The sequence below is a fragment of the Crocodylus siamensis genome, chromosome 11 (genome assembly GCF_052110815.1).
Source record: "Crocodylus siamensis isolate JL-2025a chromosome 11, ASM5211081v1, whole genome shotgun sequence".
NCBI classification, from domain to species: Eukaryota; Metazoa; Chordata; order Crocodylia; family Crocodylidae; genus Crocodylus; species Crocodylus siamensis.
Genome location: NC_143405.1, coordinates 52,743,318 through 52,760,418, shown reverse-complemented (window position 1 = coordinate 52,760,418; position 17,101 = coordinate 52,743,318). Strand labels below are relative to the sequence as shown.

The following is a 17,101-nucleotide window of genomic DNA, read 5'->3' as shown; positions in this document are numbered from 1 at the left end:
GCCACGATGAGTTGTTTGTGCACACTGAGGAGTGCCTGACCCATTACTCCCTGCTGCTGATGGTTGCCATGCTGCCCCAGGCACACCTGAGAACCTGATGCAGGACCCTGAGCTTTGACAGTGCAGCAGGCAAGCCCACGCTGCCCTGCAATGTCTGCTGCTGGCTGAAGGAGTACCTGTGCCTACTGTCCCTGGCACCCACGACTGAGGGCATCACTACATTTCTCTGCAAATAAGAGGCCTGTGGCTGCCTAGCTGAAGGGGCACTGGCTGCTTAAAATTTTGCACTGCCTCCTGCCAGCTGTGGGCAGGAAGTCTGGGGACCGGGGGGAGGTCACCCAAGCAACTTGGGGAGGGGGGGGGGCCTCCTCCCAGTGCAGGGTGTACCTGATGGGTATGGCAGATGTTCCCAGTGGCCTAAGTCTGTTGCTGCTGTTAGCGATGTCATGCGGCTCTTGCCGGTGCCTTGAGGTGCAGAGGCATGGTGCCAGGCTGGCTGAGCAATGGCCTCCTCTGGGGAGGAGCTGAAGCTCGTCAGGACAGGTGGAGCCATCCCCAAGCTGGCCTCTTTAGCCTGGGCTGTGCATGCGGTGCTGGTGGGGCAGGCACTGGCCCAGGCTGCTGGAGCTGCTGGATGAGGGCAGGGGCAGGAAACGTGCCGGGATGTACGCCAAGGGGCCTTGCCCTGCTTGTTGGGGGATCACCATGTGAGGGTGTGGCCTTGGCCCGTGACATCCTGATGACATTCACCTGTCTGTGGTTGTTGGAAATGCCTTGACCAGCTAGTCAGACTCTAGTCCCCACCTAATTCTCACCTGCCACGACTCGATAGATTGTTCTTTTGCAAGGTGATGTCTTCACGAGTCTGCTTATAGCACAAGGCACCCTCCAAGTGGGGCTCCAACCTCCCCTTTCACCTCAACCATACATCTCCCAGTTGTTACCACAGTATCAGATATAATCCAGAACATACGCATCTGGTCAGCCTGGCCGTTTTCTCTAACTCAAGGCCAAGTATCATTCTTCTTCTGGATAGTTACCTCTAGCATAAAGAAATAGTCTTTAAACTAGCCAGAACTCAGGCCCGGACTTGTTTGCCCGGTCTGATAAATCAAACAATCCTATCCCTCTTCTTGTCTTTTATTCCTCTCTTTTCCAAGGCTGGACGCCCAGAGTCCAGTCGCCCTGTAGGGCTTCCTTCTCATAGCGGGATAAAGGAGAAAGAAAAAAAAACAAAAAAACCTGCCATGGGGAAATCCTCCCCTTTTTTAGTATGCAAAGAATGAAACGCCAAAAAAATTAACTCAGTGCTTCTGCTGCTAACACCCCACAGGTATGGGTCCTTAGCCTCTTCATCTGGCTAAGCTTCACTCCTGGGCTCCATTAATTGCCCTCATTAATGCGAGACAACGTTCCCCTGAGGCTACACAGTCTCCTGATCCACATTGCCAGTGAAACTCAAAAAAAAGAAAGAAACTCTCCTGTATACTCAAGGTTTCCCTCCTCAGTTCACAAGCTTCAGGCTTTTAACCTTTGCCGCCACTGTGATTGACAGACAGCAGGCCTCACAGAGCTCCTCCAAGCTCACAGACTGTCTTGGTCTCAAGCCCCGTTCCTGGGAAATAGCCTCTTCGCTCTCAACCAGAGCTTCCATCCTGCCTGTGTTTTCTCTCCACCCCGCTCTCCTTCCCCAGGGAGAACTCCCTGCTGGAAGCAGCCCTGGAGCACCAGCAGAAGCCAATGCAATGCACCTGATACTCTGGTAGACTCAGTCTTGGGCATGTCTTGAGTTCCTTCCTCAGCGTCGTCACTGTCCTCTCAGGTAAACCCCAGCCAGGGTCATCTTTCTCCTTTGAAGAGGCGCCACCAGTTTCTTCACGCTGCTGAGGACTCATTGCCACGGCCAAGCAATGGCAGAGGCTCCAGCAGGCCACCCATGCTGGAGAACACAGCACGGCTCTGCCCAGAGTCCCAGCGCACAAGGACGTGGCCAGCTTCCATGAAGGACAGGGTCCTGAGGGTAGCCCCCAACTGGCAGTTGTGGCTTTGACTTTTACTGATGCACCAGCCAGTCATGCCAGTGCTCCCACATGCAGCCCACCAGGGCCTCACACATGTGGGTGTCGGGCAAACTGGCTCCGGGCCTTGGCATCACCCCACATGAGGTATGCAGTCTTATCCTAGGATCAGTAGGCCCCCAGGGTGTGTTGTGTGCTGTCAGGGACAATGCCAGGTTGGCCCCCTTAATGGTCCTCAGGGGCTGTGTCTGACTCTGGGAGCTTCTGGGCCTGTACAGGCATGTAGTGCAGCGACACAGCGAGTGGCAGGAAGACTGGTGGTGGGGTTGGGCCAGAGGCCAGCACCAGGGTCCATGTAGGCTGCTGCAGCCAGTTCAGAGCTACTGCCATGAGACCCAGTGGCCAAAAGCAGGCAGCAGGTAAGAGAGGTCCTGCAGAGTTTTAAAGGCCAGACCGAGGCAGGCAAAGAGCTGGCTGGGGCAAGCAGAGTCCCATGGCCCTGGAGATAACCTGGTGTCCCCTTTGTGATGGGGCTGACCAGGAGCAAATTTGCTCGCAGTCAGTGCAACATGTGTGTTACTGCCCAATAGCTACAATATAGTTAATTTGCTATATCGTTGGCAGGTAGTAAATTAACCGCACAGTAGACTAATTTACGATGCAGTAAGTACCTGCACGTGTAGAGAGTCATGCTTTACTGGCAGTAAATTAGTCTACAATGCAGGAAAGTGTCTCATGTAGATGCACCCAATGTCAAGCAAATATAAAACTTACCAGATTAGAAAAGAACCAGAAAAAAAAGCTTTTCAAGCATTTGAGTGTGTTTTATGGGCTGCTAGACAGACCCCAGAACACACTAATGCCTTTGCCTTTATTAAAAAAAAAAAAAAAAAAAAATCTCAGTGGGTTCCATTTTACACAGTGTGGTCATTAAATATGGGCCTGTCTTCAGCAAAAGCATCAAAGATTTATGAGTGAAGTACAGGTGATCAGTTGTTACGGCCTGATGGGATAATACAACAAGGGAGTTCACATTAATCTTATTTATATATAAACGTATCAGAACCAATTACACAGTTCAAGGCGAATACAATTAAATTAAGAGAGGCAGGAGGCACGCAAAGCATACAGACCTGCTTGTATGGTCCCAGTTCTGGATAAGACCCCCATTGTAGAAAATGTTGTATAAATATTATCCTACTTGAGATTGTACTTGCACTGAATCCAGGGGGTTCAGAATTTGATCTTTTTCTTTATTTTCTGCAGGTCTTTTGCGTAACATGCCCATTCGCTGGATTTCATGTCAAATGCTGAGAAACTAAACACTGGTATTGACTTTAATAGGTAATTCATCCTTTTTTCTTTGACGTAGTCAAGGTAGAATTTGTTTTATTACTGTAAAGATGGAGCCACTGATAGCCTCCTTCTTTGCTAAGTAAACATCCTTACTGCAAATGAGGAAAACAGTACTTTGTTATGTTTGTAGTTAGCCACGTTTGCTGCTCTTAGTATTATAACCCATGTTGATTGGTAAATGCCACCACTGCATAAAAATAAGATGCAGAGAAATGAAATCACAGCACAGTGAAAACACTGCATTTCGATATGCACAGGAAAGTATCAAGTAAGTAGAAAGAAGAACCATTCCATATGAAGTTTATGATGTATTGATACCATTTGGCTAACACAGAGGGATGCCTTTTGACTTAACCAAATTTGAAGAGTTACTAAAAGGAATGACATTTCACCATCAAAATATGAAAAAAAATAGTCACCACCTTATCTCTCTGATTACCTGAGACACTGATTCAGTGTTAACCTGTAGGTAGTTGAGGTTATTCACTTCCTTGTAGCAATATCTGTTCAACTATACAGTTATTCCTAAAAGTTGTTTGCTAGCTGCAGTGAATCCTCATGATTATATCTAATTTTATATATATATATTTTTTACATTTGTCTGTAGCATTAGAAAAAAAGGATTTGCAGGGATTTTACAAGCCATCAAGACCCAACTGCAATGTACCATGTCAATTGTGTTCATGGAACGGCTCTTGACCACATGCCTGACACTGAACTAGGTATGGAATCACAAAGAGAAAAAAAGTTACAGCACTTCAAAATGGGCATTTCTTGTGGTTAGTGCTACCCAAGCCAGAAAGCATCCAACTTAAATTTCACAAGCCATGCTGAGTTTTCTGTTAGAAGAAAGAAAAAAAAAATCAAGCATACATATTTTGCTTTTTTAAAACAACCCATACCAGAAAACTCCTGAGAGGTACAGAATCTTATGATGCCTTTCAAAAAAAAAAAAAAATCACATTTCAGAGTAGAACTCCCCTTTAAATTTTGATAGAAATAAAGGCATAATCAATAAACCAACACCTTGGGTCTTTAACTTGGCTTTTTCACTCCGCCCTTGTGCGCACAAAACTCTTATTAAAGTATTGCCTGAGTAAAGAAAGACTGAAATGCTATCTTTCAAACAAGGAAAATACAAGAAAAGAAGCGAGAGATAACTCAGCATCTAAAAAGCTTGACTTCAGTAAGGATAGGCACAATTTAACTTGGCTGGAAATAAATTTGGATAGGAGTATCAAATTATTGAAACTGGAAGTCTCTTCTAGTTACGGTTGAAATCAGGATATCATTATAAACTTTGTGTCCACTCACTTGGAAGAGAAAATTACTTTGAATAGTGATTTATACATACAGCAGTGGATTTTTATTATTTACAGTAAATGAATCACCTATATTTCAGCCATAGAGGTTTAATAATTAGCTGTGGGGGAGAAATTTGACTGAAGTCTCATTTGTTTTCCCATTATTTAAAAAGTTATTAAGATTTATAAAAACCTCTGACTACATTCTGCATATGTCAGTGTATAGAAAATCTTTTATTCACTGTTAGAAGTCTTTGTAATGGATGCATGATAATCTACCAATTTGAACATTAAAAATTTTTCACTGATAAAATTCTGGCATTTTAAATTTTTGATGACAAATCTTTGGCTTCTGACATTTTAGTTGACAAACTTTTGGCACTGAAGAAGTGTAGATCTGAGCATTTTGCCAGGAAAACTTTTAAACAGCAAAATTTCAAATACAGTATTTTTTCTAGGAAATCCTTCTACATGAATGGATTGATATAATGAACATTTTCAATGAAAACAGGACAAACTTGTGCTACAGTTGTAAACATTCATCCATCAAGATACCTGTCTGGGAATAATCACTGGGTTGGCTATCTGAGCACTACACAGTCATTAACAGAGTGTCCCTATAACACCCTCAGGAGGTAGGTTACCCTCGTTTTCCAGATAAGAATTAGAGATATGGTTAGATTATTAAGTGGACTGCACATGATCACACAGGAATACTGTGGCAGAAATGAATCCAAGTCCTTTGTATCCCAGGCTAGGGTTATATGCAGAAGACTGTTTCTCCATGTCTAGGTCATTACACATCCCAGAGTGCAGAATGGCATGGCATAATTAAGGCATTTCCAGAGCATACAGGGCAGGCAAGAGAAAAGGAGACAGCATGATCAGCTGTATTTGGAAAGTTCAACAAATAAAATTCAGAAATCCTTAGCTTCATGAGAACTCATCATCACAATACCTTCTGTGAGCAATAAGGCTAAATCTGGTGGTTTGGGGCTGCAGTCCCATGCACAGATGTTCCCAACAATTTCGGTGTAGGACAGCATGCATTTGTTAGTCATAACTGTGTTGTGCACAAATCAGACAGAATTTTCAACCTTATTTTCTCTCACTAAACTATGACTTCCATAAAATATGTCTGCCAGGAGGGAGATAGGGGTCACAGACTGAAAACTCTTTAAAACTGAATTGGCAGGAGAGATGAGAAAGTGTCAAACTGCCAATCAAAATATAGCACTATACAGCTTTCTGGTCTTTCAGATAGGAATCTAAGAGTTTAGCTATTGCCCCCATAAAGAGCAGCAATGCTTTGAAAAGTTAAGCTATCGTGCTTGCCCTAGGGTTAGCCTCTATTAAGGAATGCAAGAGCATATCATTTAACTTCACTTTGAGATAAGAGAAGACCACACCTCCAAACCTATACTCTTCTTTTCCTAAAAGACAGCAGGGTTCTCAATTCTGCTCAATTTAGAATATGTAGAAAATCTATTACATACCACAGATGATGAAGTATTGCATCAGAAACCACGGCATTAAGTAGCGTCTTCATCCACTAAATTATCATCATGCACCAAATATTTCTGCTAGGGTCTTTCTTTTTAAGTGCAGAATTTTAAAGACCCCCCAAAAATGGTTCATTCAGTATCTGCAGATGTATACAACTGAAAGCCTGCTCTTAGTATCATAGTTCTCATGATGGAGGTCAGAAATAAATTATACGAACAGCTTGAGACAAGCATCTGGGTGGCAACATGTTCCTACGAAGCATGAGGACAGAAGCAACGTTTTTATGACACAAGGAATAAAGTCGCTTCCATACAGACCACAAATCCCTATTAAAAAAAATAGCAGTGCCAAACCATCCAAAGCACATGCACAGCAGAAGCTTTTAATAATCTCCACAGCAGGAACTTATATTTTCCAGTGTTGTGATGCAACAAATGGACTAAACTTGGTACAGCAACACTCCCTTTCAATGAACTTTTCTCCCAAGCCCATGGGCCTTCATTATAATGAAGCTGTACTATATATGGTTGCAAAGTGCTAACCTTTGACTACATTACTATTTAAATTTAGTATATGTTAACATATAATAAAAATATATTACCAAAATAACTCTTAACCATGACTATTTTCCTAGAATAGACACAGCCTTTGCCAAAATCTGTCCATTTTATCCAATTACGTTTTCATTTTATTTAAGCAATAATGAATGGCATGACCACCTCCTATAACAAACATTCTCAATTAGCACTACACAATATTTTCTAAGCGCACTGTGGTATTTAGCCATTGGAGAGCTGTGTTATATTTTAAGAGATGTTTTTGATGAAAAATCTTTCTAACATCATACCTTTCAAATTGGTTTGAAGGTGACGGGGCTTCAGGGATTCTGTGGTTGGCTGTATTCTGCTTAGCACTGCTAAAATAAATGGTTACAAAGAATATCAGTGAAAAAAACCTGAGGAATTTTCTAATAATTGTATAAAAAAAAATCACGGCAGAGACAGTAAAGTGTAGTAGAACCTAGTTATAAGTAAACTAAAATAATAATAGTTTAAGGTTTTCATTTGAAATACTGCAAACTAAAAATAGTCTAGGTTTTCCAAGAATAAAATTCTTCAAAACAACACTTCTTAACATATCTTCAGTCTGTCTTGGATGTGCAATGAGACCAAACTCAACTGTAAGCTTAAATCCTATCACCTATAACTGAAGCAGTTACCATGCTAACAAACAAGCTTTGGGGAATTTACTATATCCAGTTAAAAATAGACATAATTACATATTAGCACTTCATTAACTACATTCATCTTAACTGCATGCCTGTGGCATAGAAGCAATTACTGCCTTGGGGCTAATGGATGTACTCAGGTGCTTTGACGACTGGATCTTGATCATCCAATCTTTTACCTTTATTCAAGCAATAATGAATGGCACGACCACTGGCAGGCCAGTATGGGGCACTCCTGCATTGAGCCACCCACCTCGCTACACCCGACCACCTTCCAGGCTCCGAGTGCCTCACGTCTGACCAACCCCCTTCCTGGAGCACACCTACTAGCCTGGGGGTAAAACTGCCACCACCCAGGGATGGGTTTGATTCTGGCTCTGTGCCCCCTGGAAAACACAGGCTAGTAGCCCTCGAGGGTACTTGACTCATTTCAAGAACTTGGGGTACTTCCCTCAGTTGGAAGCACAAGTAGTGGTCTCCCTTAGTCAGCCAAACCAAGGAGACCCCAAGGCATAATCTAGACCCACATCCAATAAGTCTCCCACGCTAGGTGCAAAGGAGAACTTTATTGGTTACAAGGGGTAGGGCTGGAATAGGGTACAGGGTAGAGCAATATCAGAGAAATCCCATAGAGCAAACTGGCATGGGTGGGTAGCCTTTGATCACACATCTGAGTTACTGCAAGCTATATAGCTAGTTAGATCTCAGGTAGCTTATTCACAAGCATCATCCAGAGGCAGGTGGAGATCCCCTCTGGAGGCAGGCAGTTCCTTGATCATGAGTTTTGAGAGAGAGAAAGTTTCAGATGGTCCAGCTCTTCTCTCTCTCTGAGCCTTCCTCATGGCTGATGCCCCCTTCCTCCTGGGCAGTCCTTAACTTATGTAGCCCTTATGACCTCATTTACCTGGTCCAATGGAGCCCAGCACCTGTTGGCTGTCAGCCAACCAATTTGAAATGCATCACTAGTTGCTGGGCAGACTGGCAGTCCCTAGCTCCCCAGGGAGCCCAAGCCTCTCACCCAGGTATGTGATGCCAGTCCCGTAGGCAGAGGGAGCAGGTTTCCCCCCTCCCTCAGGAATGTATCCAGCCCAGGCTACCTAAAGAGATAGGGTAAGGTGCGTACCCTCTGCAGGGCCCATCCTAACCAAATTGTCACAGAGCAGAGTTTTTGGGGAGAAACAGAGGTGGCCTTCTGCCACAACCACCTCCTATAACATTGTTCATATGTCTGAATCAAAACTTATTGAAGTTCTGTAATTCCTTCCATCAATTTCAGTGTTTAGATAAGGCTTTATATGACTTGGCAGGGAAGGGAGATTTGATACGTTTTCAAATTCAGAGAATTGTTAGAGGATGATGAACTATTGTCAGTGTTCCCAGGGAACAGGAAAAGAAGTAATGGGCTTAGGCTGCAACAATGGAGATTTAGGGTGGCCATTAACAAGAACATTCAAACCCTGATGGCAATTATTCTGAAACAGGCCAGGGCAGATTCAAGATTTTGAAAAGGAAGGTACAGATAGTGTGGTGCATCATCACATGTAACAACACATACTTTTATCCAGTTAAAAAGCAACTAGAAGTATTACTAATAAGTTAGATTTCATAGATTTCATAGACATTAGGGCTGGAAGGGACCTTGGGAGATCATTGAGTCCAGCCCCCTGCCCAAAGGGCAGGAAGTCAGCTGGGGTCATAGGATCCTAGGGCTATATCATTCAGTTTAAGATTGAAGCAAAAAAAAAATATTGGAATGTGCATTAATTTGCTATTCCATATATTATATATAAAAACACAACAAACTAGGCAAAATAATCAAAAAGATGTTGATTCATTCGTCCGATAATCATGAGAATGAAAAGTACATCTCTTTTTCAGATTCATAAAATCTAACCTTCTTGAGCATCTTGACAGCACATTCAATGCTTCACTGGAAATTATTTCCACTTCTGAGTTCATGTTTATACTAGCGTTAAGAACAATCTGCAGGGCTGTGAAATAGGAGTGACATTACCAGAAGCAGAATTTCAGAAGAAAAGATCGTTTGATTAGTAGAACCATTGACCACCGTTAAAAAGGAGCGTGCATCATTAACACCTGTGGAATAAAGTGTTTAGAAGGAATCAGGTAAATTGTGAGCCATGAAGTCAACTGACTGATGCCTGAATAGAAACGATACTGCTACCATAAAGCAGTTGGTTCTAAATTTGGACTGGACCAGGAGTCAAAAGACGAACACAACTGCACCACTGACCCCCATCCTGGATCCATGTATGGAAACAGGTTACCTAGAGAATTTGTGGAATCTCAGTTATTGGAAGCCTTTAAGTGCAAGTTAGAAAAACTTTATTCCAGTTTGGTTTAAACAGTGGCATTCTTGCCATAAACAGGGCAATTTGGATTAGATGACTCTTGCATCCCTTCCAGCCCTTTTTTCCCATTATTCTGTGAAAAAACATGTATTTTGTTCTCATTTTTAGAGATTAAAATTGAAATTTAATCCATAACGCTATCCTGATCTTTGCTAGTATGAAGTGTGGAACTGAAACAGAGATTTCCCATTCTAAATGAAAAAAAGGAACATTGCACAGAATGGCTTCAGACAAAAACACATTGTTTTATCCTTTTGGGCTCAGGTTTCAGCATGGAGACCTGAAAATCCAGTCTCTCTTTCATAATCTCTACTCTCAGGCTAAAACGGCAAAAGTCAAGGACAAAAAAAATTTAGCCCCAACAGAGGATGTTAACCTTTGCAATGTTTCCTGAGAACTACTTCTTTCCCATGTCCTAGAAATTTGTGTCCTAGTTGATACAGGATATCACATTTCATCTTGTAATTGAATTAATTTAACCAATTTAATGCTACCCACACTGGAAAGCTACAAGTGTTCCTTAGCTATAAAAATGCAAAATTTCAGCATTATTTATAAATAGTACAAGCAGGCAAGTAGAATAATTAAGGTGATGGAAAATGAAATATGAATCAAGACCTACGTATGGCAGGCAAAAGACAAGACAGATGCATTTCAAGAAATCTATTCAATCTTGCTACTCTCTGGGAAAGGATGGAAACACTTACCAGGCCCATCTGACTATGCAGGAACCAGTGGAATCAGGAACCCCTGTGATGCCTTGGCCTATTATTTTAAAAATATATAACACAATATAGGAATCTCTCCAGAAAGCTCTGTAGAAATGCCCCTGGAAGATGCAGGTTGACTTTTCAAAAGTGCTACCAACAAAGTCCACCTTAAAACTCAATTGACTGGTAGGCAAGTTCTACATAGGGGAATACGTAGACTCATCCCACAAAACTCTGCTGCTGAATCTTCCTGAAAGACACAGAGTATAGGCAAAGGAATGCTGCATCTACCTGTAGCAGTGGAGGCAGCATAAACTATAGGTGTTATATGATGCTATTGGATGGTTACTCATACAGTAATGATTACGTTCCAGATTAAAAACGAACTACACATACAATCTGGCAAACATAGGTAATATAATTACACCTTTAGGTATTTTTGTTTCTTGCAGTTACAGTACATAACAGACACGTCATGACTGAGCTGAGCACTTCTAGATAACCTAGGTAATTGCCTCTGTGCAAGAACCTGAGTCTCAGGGTAAAATCTTGACTTAATGGCAGTTTTGTCATTGATCTCAATGGGACAGGGATTTCACCATTAAAGATCAGACCCTTGCTGCCAAGACTGTGGATCATTATAAGATTTTAATTTTTTAAAATATGTTCCTTTAAAAGTACCTCTCATGGCCCTAGCAACTTCCCATCTATTCTTACCAGTTGTTTCCCCAGCATGCATTTAATCTTGATCAAATTAGTAAAAGTCATCAATACTGGAGTAGTTGCAAACAGATAAAGCTCACACCACAGCAGCATGTCCATAGTTTTTATTAGAAAGAGATATTAACAGGCTATTTCACACAAATAAATTGGACAGTGAAAAAGACATACTGGAAAAAATATATTTAAAAAGCCTAACAGGTTTTCCTTATAATTATTTACAATACATATACATCTTACTGCATCACTTGTAATGAGATCACTCAGGAGTAATGATATACGTTATGTGGGTAAAAGCCACAGGACCAGTTTGATGCTAAAGAAACACAAAAATCAACTGGAAAGCAAACTGCAGTCACTTACATAATTTTCCTAGCAGGTCCCGTTTTTTGCTGTGTATTCATTTTTTTTTTTTTTTTTTTTACAAAATATGATATTTTTACACAAGTCACTGTTTCAGGATAAGTTGCTTCCAAAACCATCTGCAACCTCTTCAGTTATCGTCCAGTGTAACAGAATTATCCAAAGCATTAGGGGAATGCACAGCAAGGTAGAAATTTAAGAAATCCAACCCTGCCAAGATGCAGTACTATTATAAACTATTTTTTTGTTTATGTTGTTATGTTTAAATTGCATATTCATGACTTTAAAAGCAAGCTGGCAATCTTCTCATGTTAAACTATAGCCTCTTGAGCCAATGGTAACAAGTCAAAGATGTTTACAACTTAACTGAGTGTATAATAAATACCCTTCAACATTTCATCAGATTCAGGGCCTCATGTGAGTACAATGGATAACAGAGAAACTGAGCCACGTACAAAAGGCCCAGAAATGTTACTCTGAAAATTTTATTAAAGATATTTTCCATACCTGTCTTTGCACTTCATATTCTGTTTTATGCACTGCCTAGTATAAATTATATTTCACTTGATATCAATTGTCCCTGCCTGATAGTGAGTAAATTTGGACTCTTTAAAAAGCAAAAAATCCTAGTAACTCCAATCCACTGTAAAAACAGGATAATAAAAACAAAAGCCTGGTTTTGAAACACAGTGAGGGTGATCATTAATTGGTATATACTGATATAGCTGTACTGAAGTCAAGAAATATTGACCATTTTACACACTCTATCTCTCTATTGTTCTTCAGATAATTATACAAGATTTAAATCTTGCTGTTCTTCATTGCTGTGAACCATAACACAATGAGCTATTAACTGAAGTTAGAACCTATCTTCTCCGGAAGTTTTTGCTTTAATTAAAACTTCTATCCAATCTCTTATTTTTGCTATGTATGTATGTTACTGACTTCACTGGAGCTGTGACAGTTTACATGAATTGCAGATCAGCTCATTATGTTAGGAATATAAAGTTGAATGGAAATATGCTTGGTAGGCAACTACCTCTGACAATCAGTTACAAGATTAGTCCCTAACACTGTAGTTTAAATTGGTAAAAAAAACAATCACAGACCTCTCAATTTCACCATGGTTTGTGATTTTATTTGTCATGAAAAAAGGCTATGACCAGTGTTGCATTTTTGTTGTTTTAAATAGAGTAAATATGATCCTATTTCAATACACAAAGAGCTTGCATTCTATTTAAAGGAAGTGCCTCCTTTTGTTTAAAGTCTTGTATTGCTTGAAATCAGGGAAAACTTCTAACTTTACAGGCTTATATATATATTGATTTTAAAGCTAAAACAATTAAAACCAGATAAACCTGAAATGTCCTATTTAAACTTAATGATTAAACTGAAAGAAGGATGTACGGAGTAAGAATAGCTGTACAAATATATCTCCCCAGCAGCCCAGTCCTTGAAGACTGAAATGGTTTGAAATATTTATTTCACCTGTGAAATCAAATTATTCCAAACCAGCCAAACAGCTAAAGGCAAAAGGTTTTTTATTATATCAATGGCAAATAGAGCCCAACAGCTGTGTAAATCTTAAATCAAGTGCTGTAAATAGAAAAAAGAAGAGGGTTACTGAATTTATATAGGTTATCTGACTTTGGGTGGCATGCTGAATTTGTTCTTAAGAAAAGTATACATTCAAAATGCAGGCTGCTATTATTTATTTATTCATTTATTTAGTTATGTATGGGTGTGTCTATGGTAGGGACCAGATTCTGATTCCTTTATTCACGCTGCTCTCAACTACAAGCTACCTTACGTAGCCCTTTACTGGCTGCCATGCATCATGGGTCACAGAGAGAAATGGAGTCATTATCTGATTGCTGTTGCTAGCTGATGCACCAGTGGACAGATCCTTGCTTGTGCTTATCATAATGTGCCAGGCTAAGCCAGCATATTGAGAAGACCGAGATGACAGCGCTCCCCTTCTGCAATACAAGGAAGAGGTGGTTACAGAGACCTAGTTGTGACTGAGGCACAGTTTCGCCCCTTCTCTGCCCCTGAAGCAACACCTCAGAAATGACTGCAAGTCCAGACCTCTGAGTAACATCTCACTCCCTAACAAGTAGTAAATGTATTAAGGCAATTTAGGGTGAGAACTGAAATTCAACTGGAAAATGGCTATCAGAATCTGGCACTAAAGAAAAAAGTAATAGAAAACAATAAATGATGTTATGGTAAAAACACAGGGAGAATAGTTAATACAGTAAGATACCAAGATTATACATCCATTCTTAAAGCTGAATAGTTTTTGGTATTGTAAACAAGCATTTAGTGAGAGAAGTAAAGCAAAGTAATTCAGGTACCCAGTTTTAAAAATGTAAGCGTGTCAATTAAGCTCTTAAATTCAAATATGCTGGAAAAGATAATCTGTATAGAAACTGATAGATCCACATGTCTGCCCAGGCTTATAAATCAGATGACCATACTACTAATTCTTCCTCCGCTTACTCCTGGGAAGTACTTGACTGCTTTCTGGAGTTTTGGGGCGACGTGATTTTCCTTTGTTAACTTTAACATCTGGAAAACTGCTGCTGGAAAAAGCAGAGAAGAGAATGAACTGAGAACAACTTTAAGAAAAGGCAACTCAAACTGGAATATTTGGGCTATGGATGGTAAGTACCATTCATGAGCGCACATACTTCTATTTTAGCATTGTGATGCTAAAAAAACCCAAATACTGCTATCTTCCTCTTATCTCATCTGCTTCACAGGCATCAGGTCATGAAAACATGGTGGAAAACAGATCTTCTCAATTGTCTTTATAAAAATAAATCTCTTCTGGATTCCTCTATATAAAAAATACCAACCCGAAACAACAGGTATCAATATATAATCTTTCAGCTGGATTTGAAGGGAAAATGAGTTAATATCTCTACTCATCATTTATAAACATTTATTGTATTGAACTAAGAACACCAAAAAATGCTGAACTACATAGCAGCTATTCTTGAAACCACTTAAATGAACTGATATTTTAAGTCTGCAGGCTACAAACCAGTTTCCAGAATTCCAGTAGCATGTTTTGTGCATAGTAGCAATTTTCTTGGCAATGATTACATAGGCACCCAAAGTAAGAGCGACAGGCTGGATCATGTGGAACTAACAAAGGACTACACTACAGCCCCTTATTTAATCCTTGAAATGCTCTTTCTGGCTATTAAAACCAATCTCTAATCATCAGCACATGGCTGCTTTTTTTTTTTTTTTTTTTACTTCCATGACTTCCATTAAATGAGGCTACATCAAAGCCTGGGATTCACAGAATTCAACTGTAGTACACTTCAGTCCATGAGCCTGATGTACTTAATTTCTCATAATCAGAAAGCACTTGAATCAGATTGTACCATAATATTCCCTGCAGTGTCCCATATCTTTCAAAAGCAAAACATAAATGACCACTTTCACAAGAAGTAACAATTCAGTAAAATACATATAGCATTGGGCATCCAATACAGCGAGTTTCTTAAGTAAGTATTTCCTTAACTTGAAACATTCAAACATCCCTTGTCCCCAAATTTCAAGGCCTACTAGAAGGAAGCACTGTGGGCCATCTGGTTGACATCCCTGGCTTGGTAATTAGGGTACTTACCTGGCAGAGCCAAGTTTAGGCATGGCTCCAAACAACTTCAATACAACTCAAAACTCAATCTTAGACCTTTTAAAAAAGAACTGTAACTACCACACTACTGGCTACTTTAAGAACAGTGTCTCAGTCTTTCTTACTGAAGCTGTTGTACTTCGTAAAAATAACTTCATTTAGGCTAAAAAGCCAGAGATTGACACTATAGTGCAATAGTTTAGGTCTTCACATTCAATGTAGGAGGCAACTGGACATGAATTTAAGTCTCCACGTCCCAACAACCAAGTCATTCTGAAGTGGGGGTGTCTGCTTTGGGGCAGAATATCTATTCTAGATTTGAAAGACCTTCTTGAAACCTGTTAGAATTAATCAAATCTTTTCCACAAAAAAGGTTCTTTTTTAAGCTAACGTTTTCAGACCATAACAATAAATTTCACCAAAAAAATTCTGAACTGTATAATTTAAATTAGCTGACGATATACCGTAAGGGTAACAGGTATGGACTTAAGTACTTTACTTAAATATTGTCAGGGCCTCTGATCAATCAGCCCCCACTGGGCCAAGCACTTGAGCCACCACACCTGCTCCTAACCCCTCACTAACAAGGGTGCCCTAGTTTTCTGGGGAGGCAAGCAAGCAGATCGGCTACTGCAAGCTCCGCTCACCCTTTTAAGCACATCTTCAGGTTGAGGCTGCAGGCATACCCTGACACAGCCTATTCCAGCAAGCCTCATGTTTGCTGCTCTTTCTGATCCTCCTGGCTCCTGATTCAGCTTTGGCTTTTCGTGACCCGGACCTTGGATCTTCGCTGAAACTGACCCCTGGTTTCTGATCTCAGCTTGCTTCTGGATTTTCTCTCTGTCCTCCTGGAACTTGGTTTCAGTCCTCCAACCTGGATCCCAGCTCAGCACTCTGATAACCTGAGTTCCTGTATTGCTCACCCCCCTCGTTGCTTCTTGAGGACTAGCCACACGCCCAGCTGCCTATGCCCCAGCTGAACCCTCACAAAGACCTAGCTATATTAGGGGTGGAGAACACTGCAAAATCAATCATTTAAACCTGTGATTCATCTCCTCCCCCTCTAGTTTTTCTATCAGTATAATCCTAATCAGAAAAGTCATAGGGCTGTTGCAAAGATTATTAAGTTCTTTTTATCTTGCAGAATTAAAAGGCTCAGGTGACTACAGAACCAAACTGTTTTTATCTACAGAAGATATAACACATTTACTAACAGAAATGCAAGACTAGTTGCATTATTTTCCTTCCTCCTAGGCAAACTTTATTAGAACCTAATCAAATTATCACTTGCCAGTTTCGAAATTTAAAGTGAACTATTTTAGCTTAATTTCTACATTTCTAGAACTCAATATGAAAGACACAAGCATGTACGTTGTGAACATCAATGTGCCAAGTTGTTTGCTAACATCATTAACTAGAACTATTGGGGGTTGGACCTGATGATCTGTTTAGGTTCCTTCTGACCCTAAGCACTGTGAAAATGACATGAAAATTAATCGCAGGGTGATACATTACTATAAAGTTTAATTCAGCACATCTGCCTTTATATGCACGTCTCCTGGTGTTGTTCCAATATCCTGTAATCCTCGTACTAGTAAAATGCATGTCTGACTTCATTTTACTAAACAGAAAAGGTCTAATTGCAGTTGTAGCAGAGCTTCATGATGCTAACACATCAATAAACTGATTTCAGAAACAGTTCATTTTGTATTCTGAAAGCACATACAGAATCACAGAAATTAGGACTGGAAGGAACCTCAGGAGGTCATCTAGTCCAACCGCCTGCTCAAAGCAGGACCAGCCCCAACTAAATCATCCCAGCCAAGGCTTTGTCTAGCTGGGTCTTAAAAACCTGCAAGGATGGAAATTCCA

At 40.5% G+C, this 17,101-nt stretch overlaps 2 protein-coding genes across 10 annotated transcripts in view; both read right to left on the bottom strand.

Moving 5' to 3' along the window:
• OXTR (oxytocin receptor) overlaps positions 1 to 6,318 on the bottom strand; it is a 118,704-nt gene extending 112,386 nt beyond the window's left edge. For all 6 annotated transcript variants that reach the window (XM_090022275.1, XM_090022278.1, XM_090022273.1 and 3 more), the window contains exon 1: positions 6,175 to 6,318. The gene's annotated coding sequence lies outside the window, so the exon portion shown is untranslated. The remainder of the gene's footprint in view (positions 1 to 6,174) is intronic.
• Positions 6,319 to 11,306: 4,988 nt separating this feature from the next.
• Positions 11,307 to 17,101, bottom strand: part of RAD18 (RAD18 E3 ubiquitin protein ligase) — a 116,582-nt gene continuing 110,787 nt past the window's right edge. For 2 of the 4 annotated variants that reach the window (XM_090022370.1, XM_090022372.1), the window contains one exon: positions 11,307 to 14,162. In XM_090022370.1, coding sequence (XP_089878496.1) covers positions 14,060 to 14,162 — 103 coding nt within the window. In that variant the 3' untranslated portion in view covers positions 11,307 to 14,059. The remainder of the gene's footprint in view (positions 14,163 to 17,101) is intronic. The other 2 variants (XM_090022371.1, XM_090022373.1) reach the window with 1 other exon arrangement.